At 35.9% G+C, this 21,382-nt stretch overlaps 2 protein-coding genes across 6 annotated transcripts in view; one reads left to right on the top strand and one right to left on the bottom strand.

The window, feature by feature from the left end:
* The first annotated feature begins 6,314 nt into the window (after nt 1–6,314).
* Nucleotides 6,315–14,718, top strand: LOC105260979 (small VCP interacting protein). Its single transcript, XM_011286748.4, has 4 exons — nt 6,315–6,475; nt 8,532–8,582; nt 9,295–9,408; nt 14,021–14,718. The coding sequence occupies exons 1-4, from the start codon at nt 6,422–6,424 to the stop codon at nt 14,033–14,035; spliced, it is 234 nt and encodes a 77-aa protein (XP_011285050.1). The 5' UTR covers nt 6,315–6,421; the 3' UTR covers nt 14,036–14,718.
* Nucleotides 14,719–19,771: 5,053 nt separating this feature from the next.
* GAS2 (growth arrest specific 2) overlaps nt 19,772–21,382 on the bottom strand; it is a 131,398-nt gene continuing 129,787 nt past the window's right edge. For all 5 annotated transcript variants that reach the window (XM_019812192.3, XM_023239652.2, XM_019812194.3 and 2 more), the window contains exon 8: nt 19,772–20,982. In XM_019812192.3, the coding sequence (XP_019667751.1) occupies nt 20,764–20,982 (219 nt within the window). In that variant the 3' untranslated portion in view covers nt 19,772–20,763. The remainder of the gene's footprint in view (nt 20,983–21,382) is intronic.

Raw genomic sequence — 21,382 nt, 5'->3', positions numbered from 1 at the left:
CACAGTCCCTAAGTTTATTTATTTTGAGAAAGAGAGAGTAGAGGAGGGGTAGAGAGAGGAGAGAGAGGCTCCCAACCAGACTCCACACTGCGAGGGCAGATCCCGATGTGGGGCCTGAACCCATGAACTGTGAGATCATGACCTGAGCTGAAACCACGAGTTGGATGCTTAACTGACTGAGCCACTCAGACTCCCCAGAAAGAGTTTTAATATAACTAAAGCCTATACTATATCTCCATACTGCAAATGAGCTATCATGTGATTAAAATTTTCATTTAAGGTAAAATTTAAATACTGAATTAAATTTTACTTTTATGTATAAATAATAATCACATCTATCTTTGTAAAATGCTGTCTTAATTTCATAAGTAATTTCTAACATGCAAATAGAATTATCACAATTATTTTATAAACAAAGTACTTACTGCTGAATTAATAAAAACATTATATTTGATAACTGATTTGCAGTTTCCAAAATAAAATTTAAAGTAAAGTACAGGGATGGGTCCCCTGGGTGGCTCAGTCAGTTGAGTGTCTGACCTCAGCTCAGGTCATGATCTCGCAGTTCAAAGGTTCCAGCCCCACATCAGGGCTGATGTGTGTGTGTGTGTGTGTGTGTGTGTGTGTCTCAGATTCCATGTGTGTGTGTGTGTGTGTGTGTGTGTGTGTGTGTCTCAAAAATAAATAAACATTTAAAAAAATAAATACATAAAGTACAGGGAATTCTTATTCTGGGTTAAAGGAAGTTATTGGAATTATGCTTTCACACTAACAACTAGAAAACAGGACAAAATACTAAAAACAAAATTTCAGAAATTAGGCAAAAGTCAAAAAGGGCTGTGATCTCTAAGAGAGCAGAAACAAAATGAATCCCATTTACTGCCTAGAGAAGTGTTCCAGATCTTGATGCAGAGAAGAGGACCATAAGCAGAGCACAGTAGTTTTCCTGAGGTAAAGATGAACTCTGAGGAACAAAGATAAGAATTCAGGAATCTTGGGGTAACTGGAAGTTGTAGGGCCAAATTCCAGAAAGTAAGGAACTACTCAAAGTACTTTGTAGATCTGCAATGGCTTGTATTGAGTCTTTGTTGAATGCTAAACTGCATATGCATACGGTGAAACTCAAAAAGATCATACCTGTTTACTCTCTGTCTACTATCAGTGTCCAATGTCTATTATCCAATCAAAATTTCTAGGCATGCCAAGAAGCAGGAAATTGTAACACATAATCAAAAGGAAATCAGGCCATTGGAAACAGACACAAAATGAAAAGAGATGACAAAATTAGAAGAATTAAACATCTATTATAAATATGTTGGCTGTGCTCAGCAATTTAAAGAAAAACATGAATATAACAAGAATGAAATGAAAGATATTATATTATATTATATTATATTTTACTATTTTATTTTATTTTATTTTATTTTATTTTATTTTATTGAGAGAAAGACATAGCACAAGCAGGGGAAGAGCAGAGACAGAGGGAGGCACAGAATCTGAAGCAGACTCCAGGCTCCAAGCTCTCAGCATGGAGCCCAACATGGGGCTTGAACTCACAAATGGTGAGATCATGACCCAAGCCAAAGTCAGATGCCCAAATGACTGACCTACCCAGGCGCTCCAAATGAAAGATATTATAAAGAACTAAATAAAACTTTCATAACTGAGAAATATCTGAAATTTTAAAATTCACTGAGTGATATTAACAGTATATTAGATGTAAAAAAGAAGTCACTGAAATTGAAGATATAGCAGATATAGCAATAGCTATAGGGAAAAAAAAAACTAGGAAAATGATTAGCTCCTTGTTGAACTTTGAGACAATTTCAAGTGGTCTAACATATGAATAACTGGGAAGGTCTGAATGCGGGATGATGGGAGTGAAAAAATTCCCAAAAAGTTTCCAAATTTGATGAAAATGAATTTCATGGATCCAAAAAGTTTAATAAAAACCAAGATAAAAACCAAGAATTACCAAATTACCTGATATAATCAAACTGCTGAAAAGCATTGAAAAGAGAAAGGAAAGCATCAGGGGGGACTGGGGCACATTAAATATGGAGAAACAAGTTTAAGAAAACCACAAACCTAATTAGAAACCAGGTAAATCAAAAGGATATCTTTAAAGGGAAAAAAAAAGTCAACTTCAAGTTTTATATGGAACAAAAATATCCTTTAAAACTGAAAGCAAAAGTACAGAATATTTTCTCCAGAAAAGAAGAGGCAAAAAAAAAAATTATTACCCACAGATGCAGGAGACAGTTCTTCAGGTAGAAGAAAAATTATATCAGATAAATTTTTGGATCTTCACAAAACAATGAAGAGCTCTGGGAATGATACATACATGAGTAAGTATAAGAGAAATTTATTCTAATTTTTAATTAAAAAATAATTGTTTTAAGCAAAATTAATGTATTGTGATATTAATAACATGCAGGGATAAGATGTATGACAATAACAAAGGGTGGGAGAGGATTGATGGAAAAACAATTCAATGAAAGCTTCTTATATTTTACACAAATAAGTACATTGTTTGAAGGGAGACTCCGATGTGTTAAGGAAATGTATTGTAAATACTAGAGAAACTACACACACACAAAGACATATAGCCATTAGTGAAGATAAAAATGGAATGCTGAAAATCCATCCAAAGAAGATAGAAAAATAAGCAAAAAAGAAAAAAGAACAGATTTGAAAATAAACAAATGGCAAGATTATCAATCCCAAATTGATTATTAGCTACATTAAATGTAAATGGTCTAAGGATTCCAACTAAAAGAAAGTAGCAAGAACTGTGAAGGATTTGAGACTTTATTTTCATAAGATAAGAGGTCAGACTGTCATACCTTCAAAGATGTTGCAGGAAACAAAGGACTTTGTTACCTCAAGTACATGCTTACATTGGTTTCCCTTGGTAAGAGGTATGCCCAGGTGAATGCTGTGCACACAGTGGGTTTGTGTCACAGCTAAAGTAACCCCAATCTTATATAAAGAGTTACTAGCAAATCTATCCAACTTTTGTTCTGGAGGGAGACATCATCTCTATTATATCGGAAAGTAAACAAATCTGCTCTAGAGGAGACTATATCTTCCAAGTTGGCTTACTATACAAACATCCTTGAAAAGATAGTCTAGGACAAATTATATTAAAATCTTTGCTTAGAAAACAGATACATGAAAGACCCATGGAGAATTTTCTTCCAATAGACAGAGATTATCAAACTGAGTTTTTAAAATGCAAGAACAACTACAAACTATTAGAAACACACTATGTATATAAATATTAAAAGGTTTAAAAATTAAATATATACAATGAAAACAAAAATCTTAAGAAAACTCGAATGACTATATTAACATAAATTGGTTGTCAGAACAAATAATATTATCAGTCCATAGATGAACATTTTATAATGATAAAACGTTCACACAAAGACATAATCATCATAAACATATGCACCCAATATCAGAGTATCAAAATATGTTAAGCAAAAACTGGAAGAATTCAAAGAATAGACAAATCCACAATTATAACTGAAATAGAAACATTCGTCGCTTAGGCAAATGATGTGACAAATAGAAAATCAGCAAAGACATAGAAGACTTAAATCACACTACCAGCCAATAATCTTACTGATATTCATAGAATATTCCACAAACATAAACAGAACACATATTCTTTCAAGTACACCATAGAACACTAAAATAGACCATCTGCTGGGCCATAAAGTAACTCTTAGTGGATTTCATAGGATTGAAGTGATAAAGAATATGTTCTTTGACCAGAAAATTAAAAAAACAAAAAAACCTTTACAATTAAATTATAGAATATAAACATACCATAATACGGACAAAAGATTTGAACTATTTCTAAAAAGATACACAAATAGCCAAGTTGTACATGAAAAGGTGAGAAATGCAAACTAATACCACTCTACACACCCGTTTGAATTGGTAAAATTTTAAAAGCTGACTGTACCAACTTTGGCTAGGATAAGAAACAACTGGTATTTTCTTATACCATTGCTATGAACGTAAATGGAACAAGCACTGTAAAATTCCTAACAGTTTTCCATACATGTGAAATATGACCCAGTTATCCCACCCACATGTTCACTAAAGAGAAATAAACATGTTCACACAAGGAATTGCACAGGAATATTTATAGAGCTTTGTTCATGACAGCCTCAAAATGTACATAGCCCATTAAGTCCATGGATAGGAAAACTGATTGCTAAAATGTGGTATATCTACTTATCTTGATGAGCACTGAGTAATGTACAGAATTGTTGAATCACTTCATGGTACACTTGAAACTATTACACTATGTTAACTAAACTGGATATAAATGGAATGAAATGGAATGAAATGAAATGAAATGAAATGAAATGAAATGAAATGAAATGAAATGAAAAAGATATGTCTACAACACTGGAATATTATTGAAAGAACTTACACACACATAACATTGATGAGCTTTAAAAACTTTATCTGAATGGAAAGAAGTTAAAGCACATATGATATTCCATTTATCTGGAACTCTAGAAAATATAGTTAACCTATAGGGAGAGAAAGCAGTGTTTACCGCAGACATAAATGGGAGAATATCCCATGTTCATAGATCAGAATTAATACTGTTAACATGTCCATACTACCAAAAGCAATCTACAGATCCAATGCAATCCCTATCAAAATTCCAATGTCATTTTTCACAGAAATAGAAAAAAAAATCTTAAAAATTTGAATGAAACCACAAAGAACCTGAATTGTCAAAGCAATCTTGAGAAAGAACAAGGCTAGAGTCATCATATTTCCTGATTTCAAACTATATTACAAAGCTATTGCAATCAAAACAGCATGGTTTGTCATAAAAATAGATGTAAAGATCAAGGGAGCAGAATAGAAAGCCCCAAAATAAACCCACATACATACTATCAGTTAATTTTTGACAAATGACCCAATAACATATAAAGGATAGTCTCTTTAAGCTTTTTTTTTCTTCTTTCAGAGAGAACGAGAGCATGGCAGGGCGGGGGAGAGGAGCTCAAGGCAAGAGAGAGAATGAATCCCAAGCAGGCTCCACACACAGCTCGGAGCCCCATGGGGGACTCAGTCCAAGAAACCTGGGATCATGACCCGAGCAGAAATCAAGAGTTGGCCATTCAACTGAGCCAACTAGGCACCCCAAGGATAGTCTTTAATAAATGGTGTTTGGAAAACTGCACAGCTACATGCAAAAGAACAAAAATGGGCTTTTTAACACCACACACAAATATGAAGTCAAAATGGATTAAAGACTTGAACATAAGACCTGAAACCATAAAACTCCTTAAAATAAAAAACATAAGCAGTAAGCTCCCTGACTTTGGTCTTGGTGATATTTTAGATTTGACACCAAAAGCAAGGGCAACAAAAGCAAAAATAAATGTAACTACATCAAACTAAAAAGCCACCTGCACAGCAAAGGAAACTACAAACAAAATGAAAAGGCAAGCTATGGAATGGGGGAAATATTTGCAAATTACATATCTGATAATGAGTTAGTATCTAAAATACACAAGTTAAGTCCAACTCAACAGCAAAAAGCAAATGACCCAATTAAAAAAAGGTCAAAGAACCTAAAAGGACATTTTCCCCACAACATACAAATGGCCAACAGGTCCATGAAATGGTGCTCAACTCACTAATTATCAGGGAAATGCAAATTAAAACCACAATGAGGTATGAACTCACACCTGCTACTATATCTATTTCCAAAAAGACAAGTTATAATTGCTGGCAAGGATGTGGAGAAAAGGGAACCCTTGTATGCTGTTGCTGGGATTGTCAACCGGTAGAGTAACCAAGGAAAACATGATGGAAATTCTTTGGAAATTAAAATTAAAATTACCATATATATGATACAGGAATCCCACTTTTGGATCTATAGACTACAGAAACCAAAGCATCGTCTGGAAGAGGAATCTGTAACCCCATGTTCATTGCAGTAGTACTCACAATAGCAACGTATGGAAACAACTTAACCTGTCCATTGACAAGTGAGTAAAGAAAAGGTAGTTTTTCTATTTTTCTCTCTCCCTCTAGCTGCCCAAACTCAGCAAGCTTTTCCTGGCGTGGAGGCCTTGCCTGCTTGCCTGCCACCCCTGGCACTCGCCAGGAGGAGCTGTGCTGAGCGCGGTGGGGAATTGCCTCTAGAGGGCGGTAGGGAGAGGCGGGGTGGTGGAGTGACAGGCGGGGGGGGGGGGCGTTGTAGCGGAGGAGGGGTGGGGCGGGGCGTTGCCGCAGAGGGGCGGGGCGGAGCCGAGGCGCCGGGCAGGGGTGGGGGCGGGGCGAGCGCCGCGAACCTGGGAAGCGGATCTGACCGCGCAGTTCGCACTGTCAGGTCTGGGCGGGCCCAGAGAGGGACCCCCTAGCCGCTCTCCCCATGGGGATGTGTTTTCCCTGTCCGGGGGAGTCCGCGCCTCCCTCGCCGGACCTGGTGAGTAAGGCCGCGTCCCCGCGTCCCCGGGTTCCCGTGTCCGCCGACCCGCGCCGCGCGCACCTGTTCTCCGGAGGTGCGCGTCGGAGGCCGCGAGCTGGGGGCTCCCGGGCTGGCCGTTGGGCGCGGAGGCGCGGACCGGACAGCTCGCCGGTGGGTCTCTGCTGGCGAAGACGTGTGGACACGCTCCGAGGGACCTTGGGTCTGGCCGCGGGACCACAGCCGCCGCCTCCGTGTCGGTCTCTCCACTTCCGTTACAAAAAATTGCCCAAAGGCGGCTCCGGAGTCTGTTTACCTTTCGCAGACTTGGGGGAAATTGGGAGTTCTTAAGGACGCAGGCGTACGCAGACGGTGCGGTGTGTGGGCCATTCTTGGCGATGCGGTGGATGAAGTCAGGGTGCAACTGAAGTTCTTAATCTAGGCGATGTGCGTTTTCTTGTGTCTGTACCAACTGTATAAAGAAGGTGCTTAATAAAATCTCTTACGCTCCTGTGCCCTGTTGGATATTATAATAATCAGCTATTTCCCATTACCATTTTATCTTTTTATTAATTTCTTCTTTTTAAACAATAAGGATTTTACGTAGTACGGAATGTAGAGTTTGTAACTTTGCCACATCTAGTAAATAGAAATACAGAAGGCCCAGTTAAATTTGAATTTGTAGATCAAAAAAATATATATTTTAAGAATAGGTGTATCTCATGCAATATTTGGGACATATACGAGAAATTATTCATTGTTTAGCTGAAATTCGTATTTAAGTGGTTTGTGGTACAAGTCATTTATACCTTTCGTAGCTTTCTATTTATAACAGTATCTTTACATTAATAGTCCTTACAGGTTGTTGATAATAGAAAACCTAAATTACTCTCTTCTTCTACCTAAAAATTCGTTGAAGGAAGTAAGGTGTTTGGGGAAGTACATTAACTCTTCAGCCATTTGATTATAGGTACTAAAAATGATCTGGAAGTTGATATGGGAAAATTTACCTTGTCTTTCTTGCTAATGTTGCTTTTAAATGTTGTTAATTTTGTTTATTTGGCTGTTGGTAAAATACCAATATGCCAGCATTTGTTAAGCCCTCCCCACTATCCCCACAGATAAACACATGGTTCACTACTGGAATGTCACTTTATCTTTGGGGTTTATCCAGGACCTCCCAAAGTAAAATAGATCTCCCACTACACCGCCCACCCACCCTTCCAATTCTTAATCACCATACTCTTCTTTGTATTTTCTCAAAGCACAACTATTTAACAGACATGTTAAACAGACTTGATTATATTTAACTGTGTGCCTTCACTGGAATGTAAGTTCCATGTGGTTGGAAACATTTGTCAGGTTTTTTTACCACTGCATCCTCAGCACCTAGAAAAGTTCCTGGGGGATGATGGTTGCTCAATAAATATTTGTCCAGTGAATGAATGAATATATGTATTGTGGTAGGGTAAACAAAGAAATTATTAACACAGCTGCCAAGGGAATGCTGCTTACTGTCTTATATATTTAATGAATTTATAATTTATAATTAATAATAGTAATACATGATATAAAAAGTAATGTTCAGTGTGTCCCAACATGGAGCAGTACCTCTTAAAATTTCCTTCAGGGCTTCATGTCCTACACAATAAGATTAGCCCACTTCATTCATGACTGTTTCCTGAAAATATCACCTACTTTGAACCACATGTTTCCTTTCTTGTCTTATTAAATGCCATTTGTTTTATTATTATACTGACTAGCTTGTAAGCCTTAAAAAAAATAAGCAAATATATTATTTTATAGCACAACCTGAATATATATAATATATATGCGTTTATAATACATGTTACGTATATGTGTCTTATGTGCTTATTTGAGGGTATATCGGTTTGGAGAATGAATTTCAGGAAGTTAAGTATTTCATAAATATTGTAAATAGTGGCAGTCTTGGACATTTTGAATGAGTACTAAATATTTTTGTAAATTGGTTTTATATATATTGGTTTATAATATATAAATTATCCATGATGCTTGGTTTTATTTTACAACATATTTTTACACACAATTTCTTTAGGAAGAGAAAAGAGCAAAGCTTGCAGAGGCTGCAGAGAGAAGACAGAAGGAGGTAAGAGTAGAAATAAAATTCTGCCCACATAGGGGTGCTGGGGTGGCTCAGTCATTTAAGCATATGAGTTCGGTTCAGGTCTTGATCTAACGGTTTGTGAGTTCAAGCCCTGCATTGGATTCTGTGCTAACACCTGAGAGCTTGGAGCCTGCTCTGGATTCTGTGTCTCCCTCTCTCCCTGCCCCTCCCCTGCTTATGCTCTGTCTCTCAAAAAATAAATAGTAAAAAAAATTTTTTAATAAAATTCTGCCCACATAGATAATTGTGTTCTTTATTCTCAATAGATGTTTATTACTAGTATTCTGTAATGAAAATTGTGTCTGATATCCTATAAATTTATATATAATCATTTTTTAAATGATTTCTGTATTTCTATAACATACATTAATGCATTTATATCATTTAATGCATGAAAATTACTGTACAGATGTCTTCTGTAATGTGAGATGCCCCTTTAATAAAACCTTCTTCTTTGGGATAAAGTGACCATACTTTATAAAGCACTGACAGATGTCAAGTTAAGTTTAGGGGAAAAATACCCAGTGAAGAAATGATGCTTTATGCAAAGCTTCTATAGAAGTAGTCTAATTCTTTGTTACCACAAATAAAACTCTCTTCCAAAGAAAAACCTAAAAAGCAACAAACAAATACCTTTTGACACTGGATGCTAATTTTTGTTGTTCTTCTAAACCATTTACTACATTTTCTAAAGGCTGCATCTCGGGGCATTTTGGATGTTCGGTCTGTGGAAGAAAAGAGAAAGAAAAAGGAAAAAATAGAAAAACAAATTGCTACATCTGGGCCCCCACCAGAAGGTGGACTTAGGGTAAGTATTAAAATTTACTTACAGTTTAATTTATTTGGAATGTTAAAAAATGTCAGTAGCAATCTATTCAATAGTTTCTTCTTGAAATGGATTATCAGCAAATTTTAAATTAATTTAAAAGCATAAATAAATAGATTGGAAGAAGTGCCAATTTATGTGGACATTCCGGCATTTCCAAAAATGAAAATAGATTGTTTTTCCTGATTACCTTAGCACTATATTTTAATATTTTGTATTTATATGATTAATAACAATATATAGGAAACTTAATATGGAAGAGTATAAAGAAGAACATAAAATTCACCCCAATTCAGTGTCATTTTGACAGACCTCATTTCTAATCTCCATTTGTACATCAATCTTAATTGAATTGGATTACACTATAGATTCCTTTTTTTTTTTTTAAATAACCTACATTTTTTTCACTGAGTGATTTGAGGATTTTGAGCTTTTCATGGTCACTCATTATCATAGTTCAGTAAATGTCAGTTTGGACAATAGACTATACGGGGTGAGTGTGACATACACACCTCCCACATCCCAACCTAGCAATTGCAGCTCTTGACATGGAAATACAATGATGGACAAGTTAAACAGGACCCTGAACTTGAGGATCTTTACAGTTTTCTAGAAAGGTTTTCTAGAAAGGTTTTATTTTACATGTTAAAGCACAAGAAAATATTGTTCAGATACTAAGATTTTATTCTTGGGGCACCTTGGTGGCTCAGTCGGTTGAGCATCCGACTTCAGCTCAGGTCATGATCTCACAGTGTGTGGGTTCGAGCCCCGTGTCAGGCTCTGTGCTGACAGCTCAGAGCCTGGAGCCTGTTTCCAAACCTGTGTCTCCCTCTCTCTCTGCCCCTCCCCCAAGTCTCACTTTGTCTCACTCTGTCTCTCAAAAATAAATAAATATTTTAAAAAATTAAAAAAAAAAAGATTTTATTCTTTGGTCCATTTTTAAAGGAAATAAATTTTTCAAGTAAGTGTTTTTGTCACAAGGACAATGTCCTGAATTTCAGTCATTTATATCTAACTTGTCAATGATTTATTAGCACTTATTTAGCTGATTTACTGTCTTTGCAATTCAGTTTTTTTGATTTTTAATTTTTTTTAAGTCTAGTTAATATAGTGTTAATTAGTTTCAGGTGTACAACATAGCGATTCAACATCTCTATACATTTTGCTGTGCTCATCACAAGTGTAGATACCATCTGTCACCATACAATGTTATTACAATAGCACTGACTTTTTTGGGGGAGCTCTTAAAACTATATATAAATACATACATGTATATATCCTCCTATCCCGTGGGGCCGGCAGTTTAGAAGCATCCTGAGAAGAGGTGCTTCTGGCTCAGGAATATCATGCAGAAGTAAGATTTATCTGTGTGTATTTTACCATTGTATATTAATTCATCTAGTTTTGTTTAGTCAATGAAAGTAAAAGAAAATATGATTTTATCAACTTTTAACAGTGTATAGAATAATTGGTTTCAATCTTAAGGTAAATAGCTGTGACTGTTGTGCTTATGTTTTTTATATACCTGCACAATAGAAGAGAATAAATTTTCTGGTAAGTGAAACAGTTGGTTGATACAAAGTCAGGATATTTATCAGAAGTATAGATGTTTGCATTCATTACTGAGATATAGGTGTATGCCACCAGGTTTATTTCATAGAAGTTTCTCAAAAACAATAACAAAAATTGTGAAAATTAAAGTGTGTGGCCAGAAATTATGCTGAATTTCAGTGTTTCATAATAGAAGAAATGAGGGTATTGAGTGACAATCAAAATCACATATAATGTTATAAGAAAAAGATACTTTATATATAGTCAGAGTTAAGAAGGTATTTATTTGACATATTCTAATCTAATAAATTTAGCATCAGATTTTAAACTCTAAGAAAGAAAGTAGCTTTCTTAATTAAATCTGAAGCCTAGCCTGAAGCCTATACTTTAGAAATAAATTAGGCCATGTACTGCTTTTGGTCCCTTCAGCAGTGTTCAGAATTAAAATCATCCCAATTTTAAGTTTTTTGCCTGTTTTTCTTTGTGTACTGTTCTTACAAGAAAGCTCTCTGGTTCCATTAATAAAAATCACCCTCAAGGCCATCAAGATGGACAGTGGCTCATTGTGATAAGCCACTCCTGCTGTACTCTGGGTCATTTTCCCTTGGAATATTCCTAATCACTTCTACCATTGACACACTAGCTTTAAGAGACATGCTCCTTTCCCCTCCACCACCTGTGTAGATCATTGAGAGCATACAGTGAAGTTCAAAATAAGTTTTTAGAGATTCAGTGCTAATAGAAGGGGAAACAGAAGGCAGAGAGTAACTTTAATCTTCAAACCCGTTGGCCTAAGGTCCTTTAAGGGCTGCTGCCAGGCCTGTTCTGCAGGCTGGCCTGGTGTGGCCTCTACCGTGTAGCTAGGTTTTTCCTCACCAGACTTCACAGTATGAGGAAAACATGGCCTCTCTCTGTCTTCATGTACCCCACATATTCATCTCCTGACCAGCTCTGCCTCTTCCCGGGATGATTGGCATTGGCAATGCTCATTATCTTCTGGGAAGGCAACCTCATTTTTTTTTCTTTTTAATTTCTTTTCATTGTCACATAATTTTACGTTAGTTTAGTTTCAAGTGTAGAGCATAGCGATTCCACAAGTCTATACATTATGCTATGCTCACTAGAACCACCATCTGTCACCGTACAACCCTATTGCAATACCCTTGACTGTATTTTCTATGCTGTACCTTTTTTCCCTCTGACTTACTCATTCCATAACTGGAAGCCTGTATCTCCCACTCTCCTTAACCCATTTTGACCATCCTCCCGCCCGTCTCCCCACTAGCAACCATCAGTTTGTTCTCTGTATTTATGACCCTGTTTCTGTTTTTTAAAATTTGTTTTGTTTTGTCTGTTTTTACATATAAGTGAAATCATATGGTATTTGTCTTTCTCTGTCTGACTTATTTCACTCAGCATAAAACCCTCTAGGTCCATCCATGTTGTTGCAAATGGCAAGATCTCATCTTTTTTATGGCTAAGTGATATTTGTGTGTGCGTGTGTGTGTGTGTGTGTGTGTGTGTGTGTGTGTGTGTATACATCACATATTCTTTATCTATTTATCTATCAATGGATACTTGGACTGCTTCCCTAACTTGGTTATTGTAAATAATGTTGCAATAAACATACTGGTGCATGTATCTTTTCAAATTAGTGTTTTCATTTTCTTTGGGTAAATACCCAATAGTGGAATTACTGGATCATGTAAATGATTTAATTTTTTGAGGACCCCCCCCCCACTCTCTTCTAGAGTGGCAAGGGAGCTTTATTTTAAGAGCTCAGTGTGATGATGACATGGTACAAACTAATATCAGTACAGGATATGACAGTACAGGAGTAGTGGCAGACCTCTAATGCAGTGGCTCGGAACCCTGGCTACATGTTAGAATCTCATGAGGAGCTTTCAAAAAAGGCTGACCCCGGGGGCGCCTGGGTGGCTCAGTCGGTTAAGCTGCCGACTTCAGCTCAGGTCATGATCTCACGGTCCGTGAGTTCGGGCCCCGCGTCGGGCTCTGTGCTGACAGCTCAGAGCCTGGAGCCTGTTTCAGATTCTGTGTCTCCCTCTCTCTGAACCTCCCCCGTTCATGCTCTGTCTCTCTCTGTCTCAAAAATAAATAAACGTTAAAAAAAAAAATTAAAAAAAAAAAAAGGCTGACCCTTGGCTCCCACCTCATGCTAATCAGAATCTCTGAGAGTGGAGTTTAGTCATCAGGACTTTCTTAAGCTCCTCGAGATAGCCTAATGCGCCAAACCAGATTGAGAATCACTGCTCTGGTCTTTTTAACACTAATCTTCAAAGATATATTGTGGGAAATAGAGTCCCGTGGTAAAAAATAAAATATTTTAAATTCCTGGACATGATATTGTATACTGAATCCCTTTCTTAGAGATTCAAAAGTGCACAGTGTTCCAAGTCTCTACGAAGTCCTAAAATGAAAGCAAATTTACTTGGATTAACCCTTAATTTTCAAAACTGAAATACAGATTTAAAAAATATATATAACACCCAATAATATTGCTTGGATGTACATGAAAACCACTACTCAAGAGACTGGTAAGTACCTGGTACTATCCCAGTGACTTTTTCAGAATTTACTCCTGCAGATGTAGTAGACTTGATTGAACAGAACAACAAAGTTTCTCAAGTCAAGCAAGAAAAAGACTTTGCCAAACCATTACTTAACAATTTCTGCCATTCTGTGGCTCCCTGCCTCAAACAAGAATTCCTGTATTTTTATTTTACAGTTTCATTGTTTTTATTTTGTGGTACTTTCTTTTGGTTTTCCTGAGCTAATTATTGGTTATTTGGGATTTAGCTACCCATTAATCTGCCCAGGTATTTTGTTTTACTTCTTTATGTCTTTAACAATCGTTTGTCTTATTTCAGAAGTTGACCATCATGTAAAATTATACTAATCACTGCTATGCACAGAAATCACTTCACATTTGTATAGCCCATACTTCTATTTTTGTTCACTAGGATATTTTTACATTGACTTTAAATAAAATTTACTTGTCTCCATGTGTTTTTATCTTTTCTAGTGGACAGTTTCATAAGCGTAACGTGAGTAGAAAAGTCTACTGCCAGTAACTAATATCTGCAATCAAGTGGACGTCCGCAGCCTAATGTCTTCTCTTTGAATAAATAAAATAATTTATTGTAATTGTAGTGCCATTAAATGCAGTCAGTGCTTTTCCAGTATTGATAGACCGAAACTGTTTTTGATGTTCAAACTTAGAAAATGGCCAGACCCTTCAGCAAATACTTATTTTCTTACATTTGCTCTTGTGCAGGTAGTGGGTGATTTGCCATTTTTTAGTAATTAAAACATGGACCTAAATAGTGAATATATATATATATATATATATGTCGCATGCAAAAAGTCTGCATACACCTCAGACGTTAAAGTTTGCCATTGTATTTTCTCTCCTTTATACGATGACCTAGCAATCTATATTTTTCTGCTTAGCCTTGTATCTGTTTTTATTTATTATCTATGAAGGCTTTTGCTTAAAATTATGGACTTTGTGCCTTTAAACTGATCATCAGGGAAAATGTTGAAAATCATTTGAAGGGCTTATGTGAAGGGACACTAAATTTTTGTATCTTACCAATGAATGAGTAATGAAAATTTGTAGAAACTGTTGAATTTCTCCTAATTTATTTTCTATTTCTGTGGCTTATAAAATTAACATGTAGGGTTTTACATTGCAATAAAAGTGTTTTTTTGCTTGCTGAATTTAAAATTATATATTAATAGTACCATCAGAGGGCAGTGATCTATTACACGATGTCAGACTCAGCTCTAAAGATATTTGTAGTAACTGAATGAGTTAAACTAAGAATCTGATGGGCTATACTGAGTGATAATAGATTTGTCCAAATTTCATAGGTGTTTTTATTCTTTTGTATTTATTAAAGAATGATCTCAAGATTTATACACATGCGAAATTGCCAAGGCAAATGTGAATGTATGAAATAGAAACATGTAGGTACTGTATTTAAAAGGTCTACTTTAAACAAACATACTATGAGGTAACTCTATGTGATGCATAGTCATAAACTTTTCTAGTTTTTGTTCATTAGTAACATGAGCATTAGTAACATTATAGCATTTTTGTTTTTTGAATTTTCCTTTTTAGTATATAATAAGCTAAAATAGGAGAATTCCTATATCTTTTAATTTGGTTGCTAACTCTTTTGGATGACAAGGCCACAATCTGAGCCCTAAATTAGAATTTGTAAGACAGTTAAGTGCCAATGGAGACTATAAATTAGACCAGCTTATTTGATTTACAAAAAGAAAACTGAGCCATCATTGTGCTCATCCCTCCCACAAGACCTGTATTACATAGCAGTATATCATATATGATAATTTTAGAGTTTGAACTATATTATAGGTCTCTTGACTCTTCATTGGAAAAATTATTTTTTCTATTATGGCATAAAATAGTTTATGAATATCCAGGCAAGACACATATTTAGACAGGCTCAGTTTTTCTTCATCCTTTAGAAGGTCAGTGGTATTTTTGTTGATAAAGGATAGTGAAATCATTGAATTTTATTTTAGAAATAAAATTTTTGACTTTATGAACATGATTAATTTCTCCAAGGCAGAAAGGAAGAAAAACATCATCAGTAGGTGAATAGATATAAAGCCAGAATGTACTAACCTTGAACTGTGTAAATCCTTCCTTCTGCTTTAATATAAAAAGAACAATTTTATCTGTACTACGTCTTAAGAATTACAACTTGAGTTGGTGTAAACAAAGGTTTACATCCAGGGGATAATGCCCTGTTTCTAATAGAGTTTATATCCAGAGACCATGTGTATTTACCGTTGAACCATGAATGATATGCTGGTGTATTGCTTTCTGGGAACAATGGGATATCCTGCTCCAGCCAATCATGCATGGCCTGCTTCCATAGGTATAATCAGCTTTCTGCAAAAAGATATGGGTTGCATGGGCTAAGGGGTGATACTCAAATGTTAAGAATAGTTTTAGGAAGGGGAAGGGAAAAGAGGAGACTAGATGCCTGATAGGAAACCATTAAGTGACTACTAAAAAAAAGCACATATATATCCAACCTCTCTCTCATCAAGTTATGAATCAGTTCCTGATGAAAACTTAACTTGGAGCCAATTTCCCATAAATCATAATTCAAGTAGGAAAACATGGTAATGCTTAATATGTCACCCAAACCCTCCAACAAATGACTAAAATATAACTGAAACAGTGAAATACTTTTATATAACTATCATATTAAGATGTAAAATGCTAAAACCACTGCTTCTTAATTTTAATCATCAGACAATATGACTGGTAACAAGAAGTTGTATATTATCATATAGCCCCTTTGTTAACATGCTGCATGTTTTTTAAAACATCTATATGTGATACTATGGTTCACCAATTGTATTTGGAATGTAATTAATAGTTTTCACATACATAGTTTGTTATAAATTCTGTATTGCCTTATGGGGACATAATATACATTTTTCTTATATAAAAATTGAGTTTGGCCATCTCTTTAACAAAATTGTATCTTCACGGCGTATTGAATAATTAGAACTTGGGTGAATGGTTAGGGAAACCATGACGCTCTTATCTCTGGCATGAATGAGAACAACAGAGCTAAAGGCTATTTGGTACGTTCATACAATCCCTGAATTTACAGATAGGCATGTTTCTTTTTCTATACTCTAAAGGAGAAATGGTAATAGTCTCCTGTTGCCTTAGAGAAATACAATAATGTAAAAGTTCTAGCTATCATCCTTTGTACCCCAGGAGAACTGACATAAGCTTTGAGGTTTTTTTTCCAACAGTCCGATTTGTAAATCTTCACTAGGAATTATAGTACACCCTTAGAAGAAAAACTTGTCAGTTTTAGGTTTGAATAATATCTGCATAAATAGGTTAGTAAGAGAGAGGTAGGTAGGCACACCTATCTGCGTTGACATTTAAGGTGTGTGTGGTTATTTTGTTTTGTTTTTAACACTTTCAAACAAGCATCTCAAATTCCCCTACTACATGTGCTCTAAGCTGATTCAACTGTGACACCATAGCCATTTTCTTTGATTTTCTCAAAAGCCACTAGGAAGGCATCTGTGTATTTCATAGATTTTGAACAAGTTTTGGTTTGATTCAGAGAAGTTTGTTTTGAAAACTCAGTTAAAATTTCTCATATGACATGGCTTTTTGTTTTTCTATTCTTCCAGATATGTTTCATCTTGCAAATATTACCTCTAAATATGACTATTATGGTCTGACCTGAACATGATACTTTTATTATAGCCCAGATTGCATTGCCTATTTTTTTTTAAGTTTATTTATTTTGAGGTGGGGTCCAAGGGAGACATGCACGAGTTGGAGAGGTACAGAGAGAGATAGGGAGAGAGAGAATCCCAAGCAGGTTCCACACTGTCAGCACGGAACCTGCTGCAGGGCTCGAATTCATGAACCGTGAGATCATGACCTGAGCTGATGTCATGATTCACCCAGGCTCCATGCATTGCCTATTTTTATAGCACCATACTTGGTTTGGGTTTCAAATCAATGTCCTCTAGTCACAGGTTTGAGCCAACTTTTGCAAGTACTTCAAACTTAACCTCAAATGGAACTAAGTAGTTTTGCATACAAACCCTTTCTAGGCTATTTCTCTGAAATCTGTTTTTCTTACATCAGTCAGAAGTCAAGGAGTTATCCTAAACTTCCTATTCTACCTAATTCCTAGGGTGCCCTTTTCTCATCCTACATTTCTCAGGTAGGTTATTAGTAACAGACATACTTAAAGTAGGTTAAAAAAAATACCAAGTGTCTCGTGTAGATAATTCTTAAGTATCTACACACAAATTTGTAGAACTAATGAGTTTAGCAATGCTGCAGCATACCAAGTCCATATATGAAAATGTCAATGCTATTTCTACAGGCAAGTAATAAGTAATCTGAAAATTAAGAAAATTCAATTACAGCATCATCACATAGAATAAGATACTTAGGAAAAAATAAAAGAAGTAAAAGATCTGAACTAAAAGCTACAAGACATAGTTGAGAAGTTAAAAAAAAAAAAACAAACCCTAAATGTTTGGGACCATTGCATGTTCATGGTTTAGAAGACTCAGTATTGTCAAAATTGCATTCTGAAATTGATCAATAAATTCAGTGCAAAATCCAAGCAAACTTTTTCAGACAAAATGACCCTAAAATTTACATGGAAATGCAAGATTTATAATAGTGAAAACAATTTAGGAAAAAGAACATAGTAATTTTCACTAAGGAGTCAATGAGTAAGAGCAATCTACATTTGGTCATTTCCTTCTGAATGTAGTCTCGTTTTTCCATATCCTTGTTGAATTCCATTCGGCTAGCAGCTAGACCTCAAGGTCAATTGTGACCACGTTCTTAGCAACACCTAAGAGACCATCATAGATATTGTATAAGCAGAAAGAATGATGCCACCCTACCCCAAATATGTTCACATACTAATCACTGGACCCTGGAAATAAGTTGCGTTACATGGCAAAAGGTATTTTGCAGATGTGATTCATCTAATGACCTTAAAATGGAGAGATTGCATTATGTTATCTAGGTGGACCCATTCTGATCACATGGATTATTTTTTTAATTATGTTTTTTAATGTTTGTTTTTGAGAGAGAGCAAGCAAGGGAGGGGCAGGGAGAGGGAGACACAGAATCTGAAGCAGGCCCCAGGCTCTGAGCTGTCAGCACAGAGCCCAACGTGGGGCTTGAACTCATGAACCCTGAGATCATGACCTGAGCCAAACGACTTTGGCCAAACGCTTAACCAACTGAGCCACCCCAGCGCCCCTCGCATGGGTTCTCTGTGGTCAGAGAGAAGTAAAGAAAGAAGTCTCGTTGAGATACTCTATTGCTGGCTTTGAAGATAGAGGAAAGAGAACATGAGCAAAGGAAATCAGCCTCTAGAACGTGGAAAAAGCAGGGAAACGAATTCTCTCCTAGACTCCTCAGAAGAAGCACAGCCCTGCTGACATCTTTATGTTAGCCCAGTGAGACCATCTCAAATTTCTGGCCCATAGAACAATAACATAATAAATTTGTGTTGTTTAAGCCACTACGCTTCTGGTAATTTAGTACATTAGCACAGAACATCCAATAAAATAGATGAAGGGATTAATATGATTTTTGTTTACCTATACATATTTTAACTAAATGAAATTAATTTTTAAGGATATAGATACGTTTGTGGGAAGAAATTAAGCACAGGAGAAAGTTTTGAGGAAAATACTATTGCCAATTACTATATAGAGAAATTCAGTGCTAACGTTAGTTTAGTAACATAAAAGTCAAATCACTCAATGTCTGTATTTTAAAAGATAGTACAATTATTACTGTTCCAAGGTGATTTTATCTCTGATAAAACTTTAATTTTAATTGTTTTTTCCCAGCATAATTACAACCCCATTTCTAGTACCACTAAACTTCACAATGAACAGGTTGTGTGTACTTTGACTAAATCAGTCATGTGACAAATTGAGATATTTCCTGACTTTCTGGAGCAGGAGAGGTGGATTTTTTTTTATCGTAGAAGAATGAGGGAATGACAAATTAACTCTGCCTATACTTATTAAACTCAAGGTGGCAGTTAAGGGATTACCTATGATAATATTTTATTTTTCTGCTAAGGGGAGCAAACAATGCTAACACTCAAAAGTGAAGAAGCACTAGGGAACCCTAATGTGACTCTTTCTAGAACTCTGAGGGAAAGTTGCCATTTGAAGATTATTTTTATTTCAGAATGAAGCACTAATATAGAGACATAATTTTTTTTTAATTTATCTTTTTAATTCTTGAATCAGTGAGGACAATAGTTTGCTGTTTATGGGTACACAACAGCCCTGTCCTAGGTATACAAGGGTATACATACGTCTGTAACATCAGCTACAGTGAATTTACTTTACTAGACAGCATAGCAAAGTAGGATTAACTAAAGGTATATTTTCATAAGAAAATGCTTTAAAATAACATGAAGTCAATGAACATTGGACTGTACAATTTATTCTGTCAAAATATAAACGTATGTCAGCTTATGTGTGTGAAATACACTAAGTCGGTCTCAACACAGCCATGTGCTTAGGAATGTGTGAAACACTTCATAAGCAATTCTCTAAGGGGTGTACTGAAAACTTCCAAAAGTACCCCAGATATTTGGTCATAGATAAGGAATAAACTTTAAGGCAATCTTCCAAGTGAATGTAAACTTTTCTGAAGTGGCCTTTCTAGTAAAGTGTTACGGTTATGAACACTCTGTACTTATTTGTAGTGCTGTTGAATATTTTTAGTAGCACGTTATCACACTAATTGTCACTTTTTAAAAATTAGCTTAAAAATCCTGCAATTATAAAAATGTCTGGGGTGCTTTTACTTTGTAGACATAAAGCAGGCACTTTCTGTTGACTTATCTATAAATCCTAAGTATTTTCTTCTAATAGTTTTTATCTCTAGCTAGAATTGTACTTCTAGTACTGTGTACTAAATCCTGTGTTCACATATCAAGAAATAATAATTTGCCTACAATTTTTCTAGTTTAAATCTGAGCCTAGAATTTCTTTTAATTGGTCATGTTCTACAGAAGCATCAAAATAAATAGTGCTACTCTTTGAACATTTTTCAATAATAATGACATTTTTCTGGCTGTTACGCCTTTTTCCAAAGTAATTGTCAGAGCATGTGAACTAAACTAACTACACTGGAGAAATGGGTACAGGCCATTAGGAGAGTCCCCTTGTAGTGACCAACTAGTTTTACTTAATCTCCTTCTTAGCCTTATAATTGGCAGAGACGACCAGGTAATTATCTGGATTCATGTCCTTAAGAGTTGGAGATTTGCTCTGGATGGGGGATGTTTTGCCATCCACACGGGAGATCTGCAGCATCCGGCAGGGGTCGTGTTTCAACAAATACCCTGCAAAAGTTTCCCATCCTCCTCCCACACGGACCATGACATGTTTGTTGTGCAGCATCTGAAATGAAAGAAGAGCAAAAGGATTAAATTCTGAGAATTCTTACAGTATCTTAAACCAACTTTCATTTTTAGCACTGTTACTGTTTTCTGTCTTGTTTTTTTATGCCCCATTGTTTTCCTACTTGGTGCACAGTGCCTGAGTTAGCATACAGTATATGAAAGAAGCTTTGTTTTTCCCATGCAAGTGGATCATGGGTACACATCCCCAGGACCCAGCTTTGCCCTGCTATGGGAATCCGGGTTTATGTATAATCCCTTGTTTGGTTGGATGTGTATAGAGGCTTCTGTCTGACATCTGATGTTCCATTACAGCCTCATCACTTCCCCCGTTTTCTGCCCACTGTCTCAGATAAGTGCTTCATTCTTCCCACCAAGTTATTCCCCTCTGAACGAGGACT

The sequence above is a fragment of the Felis catus genome, chromosome D1 (assembly GCF_018350175.1).
Source record: "Felis catus isolate Fca126 chromosome D1, F.catus_Fca126_mat1.0, whole genome shotgun sequence".
Lineage (NCBI taxonomy): Eukaryota > Metazoa > Chordata > Mammalia > Carnivora > Felidae > Felis > Felis catus.
This window is presented reverse-complemented; position numbering and strand designations above follow the sequence as displayed.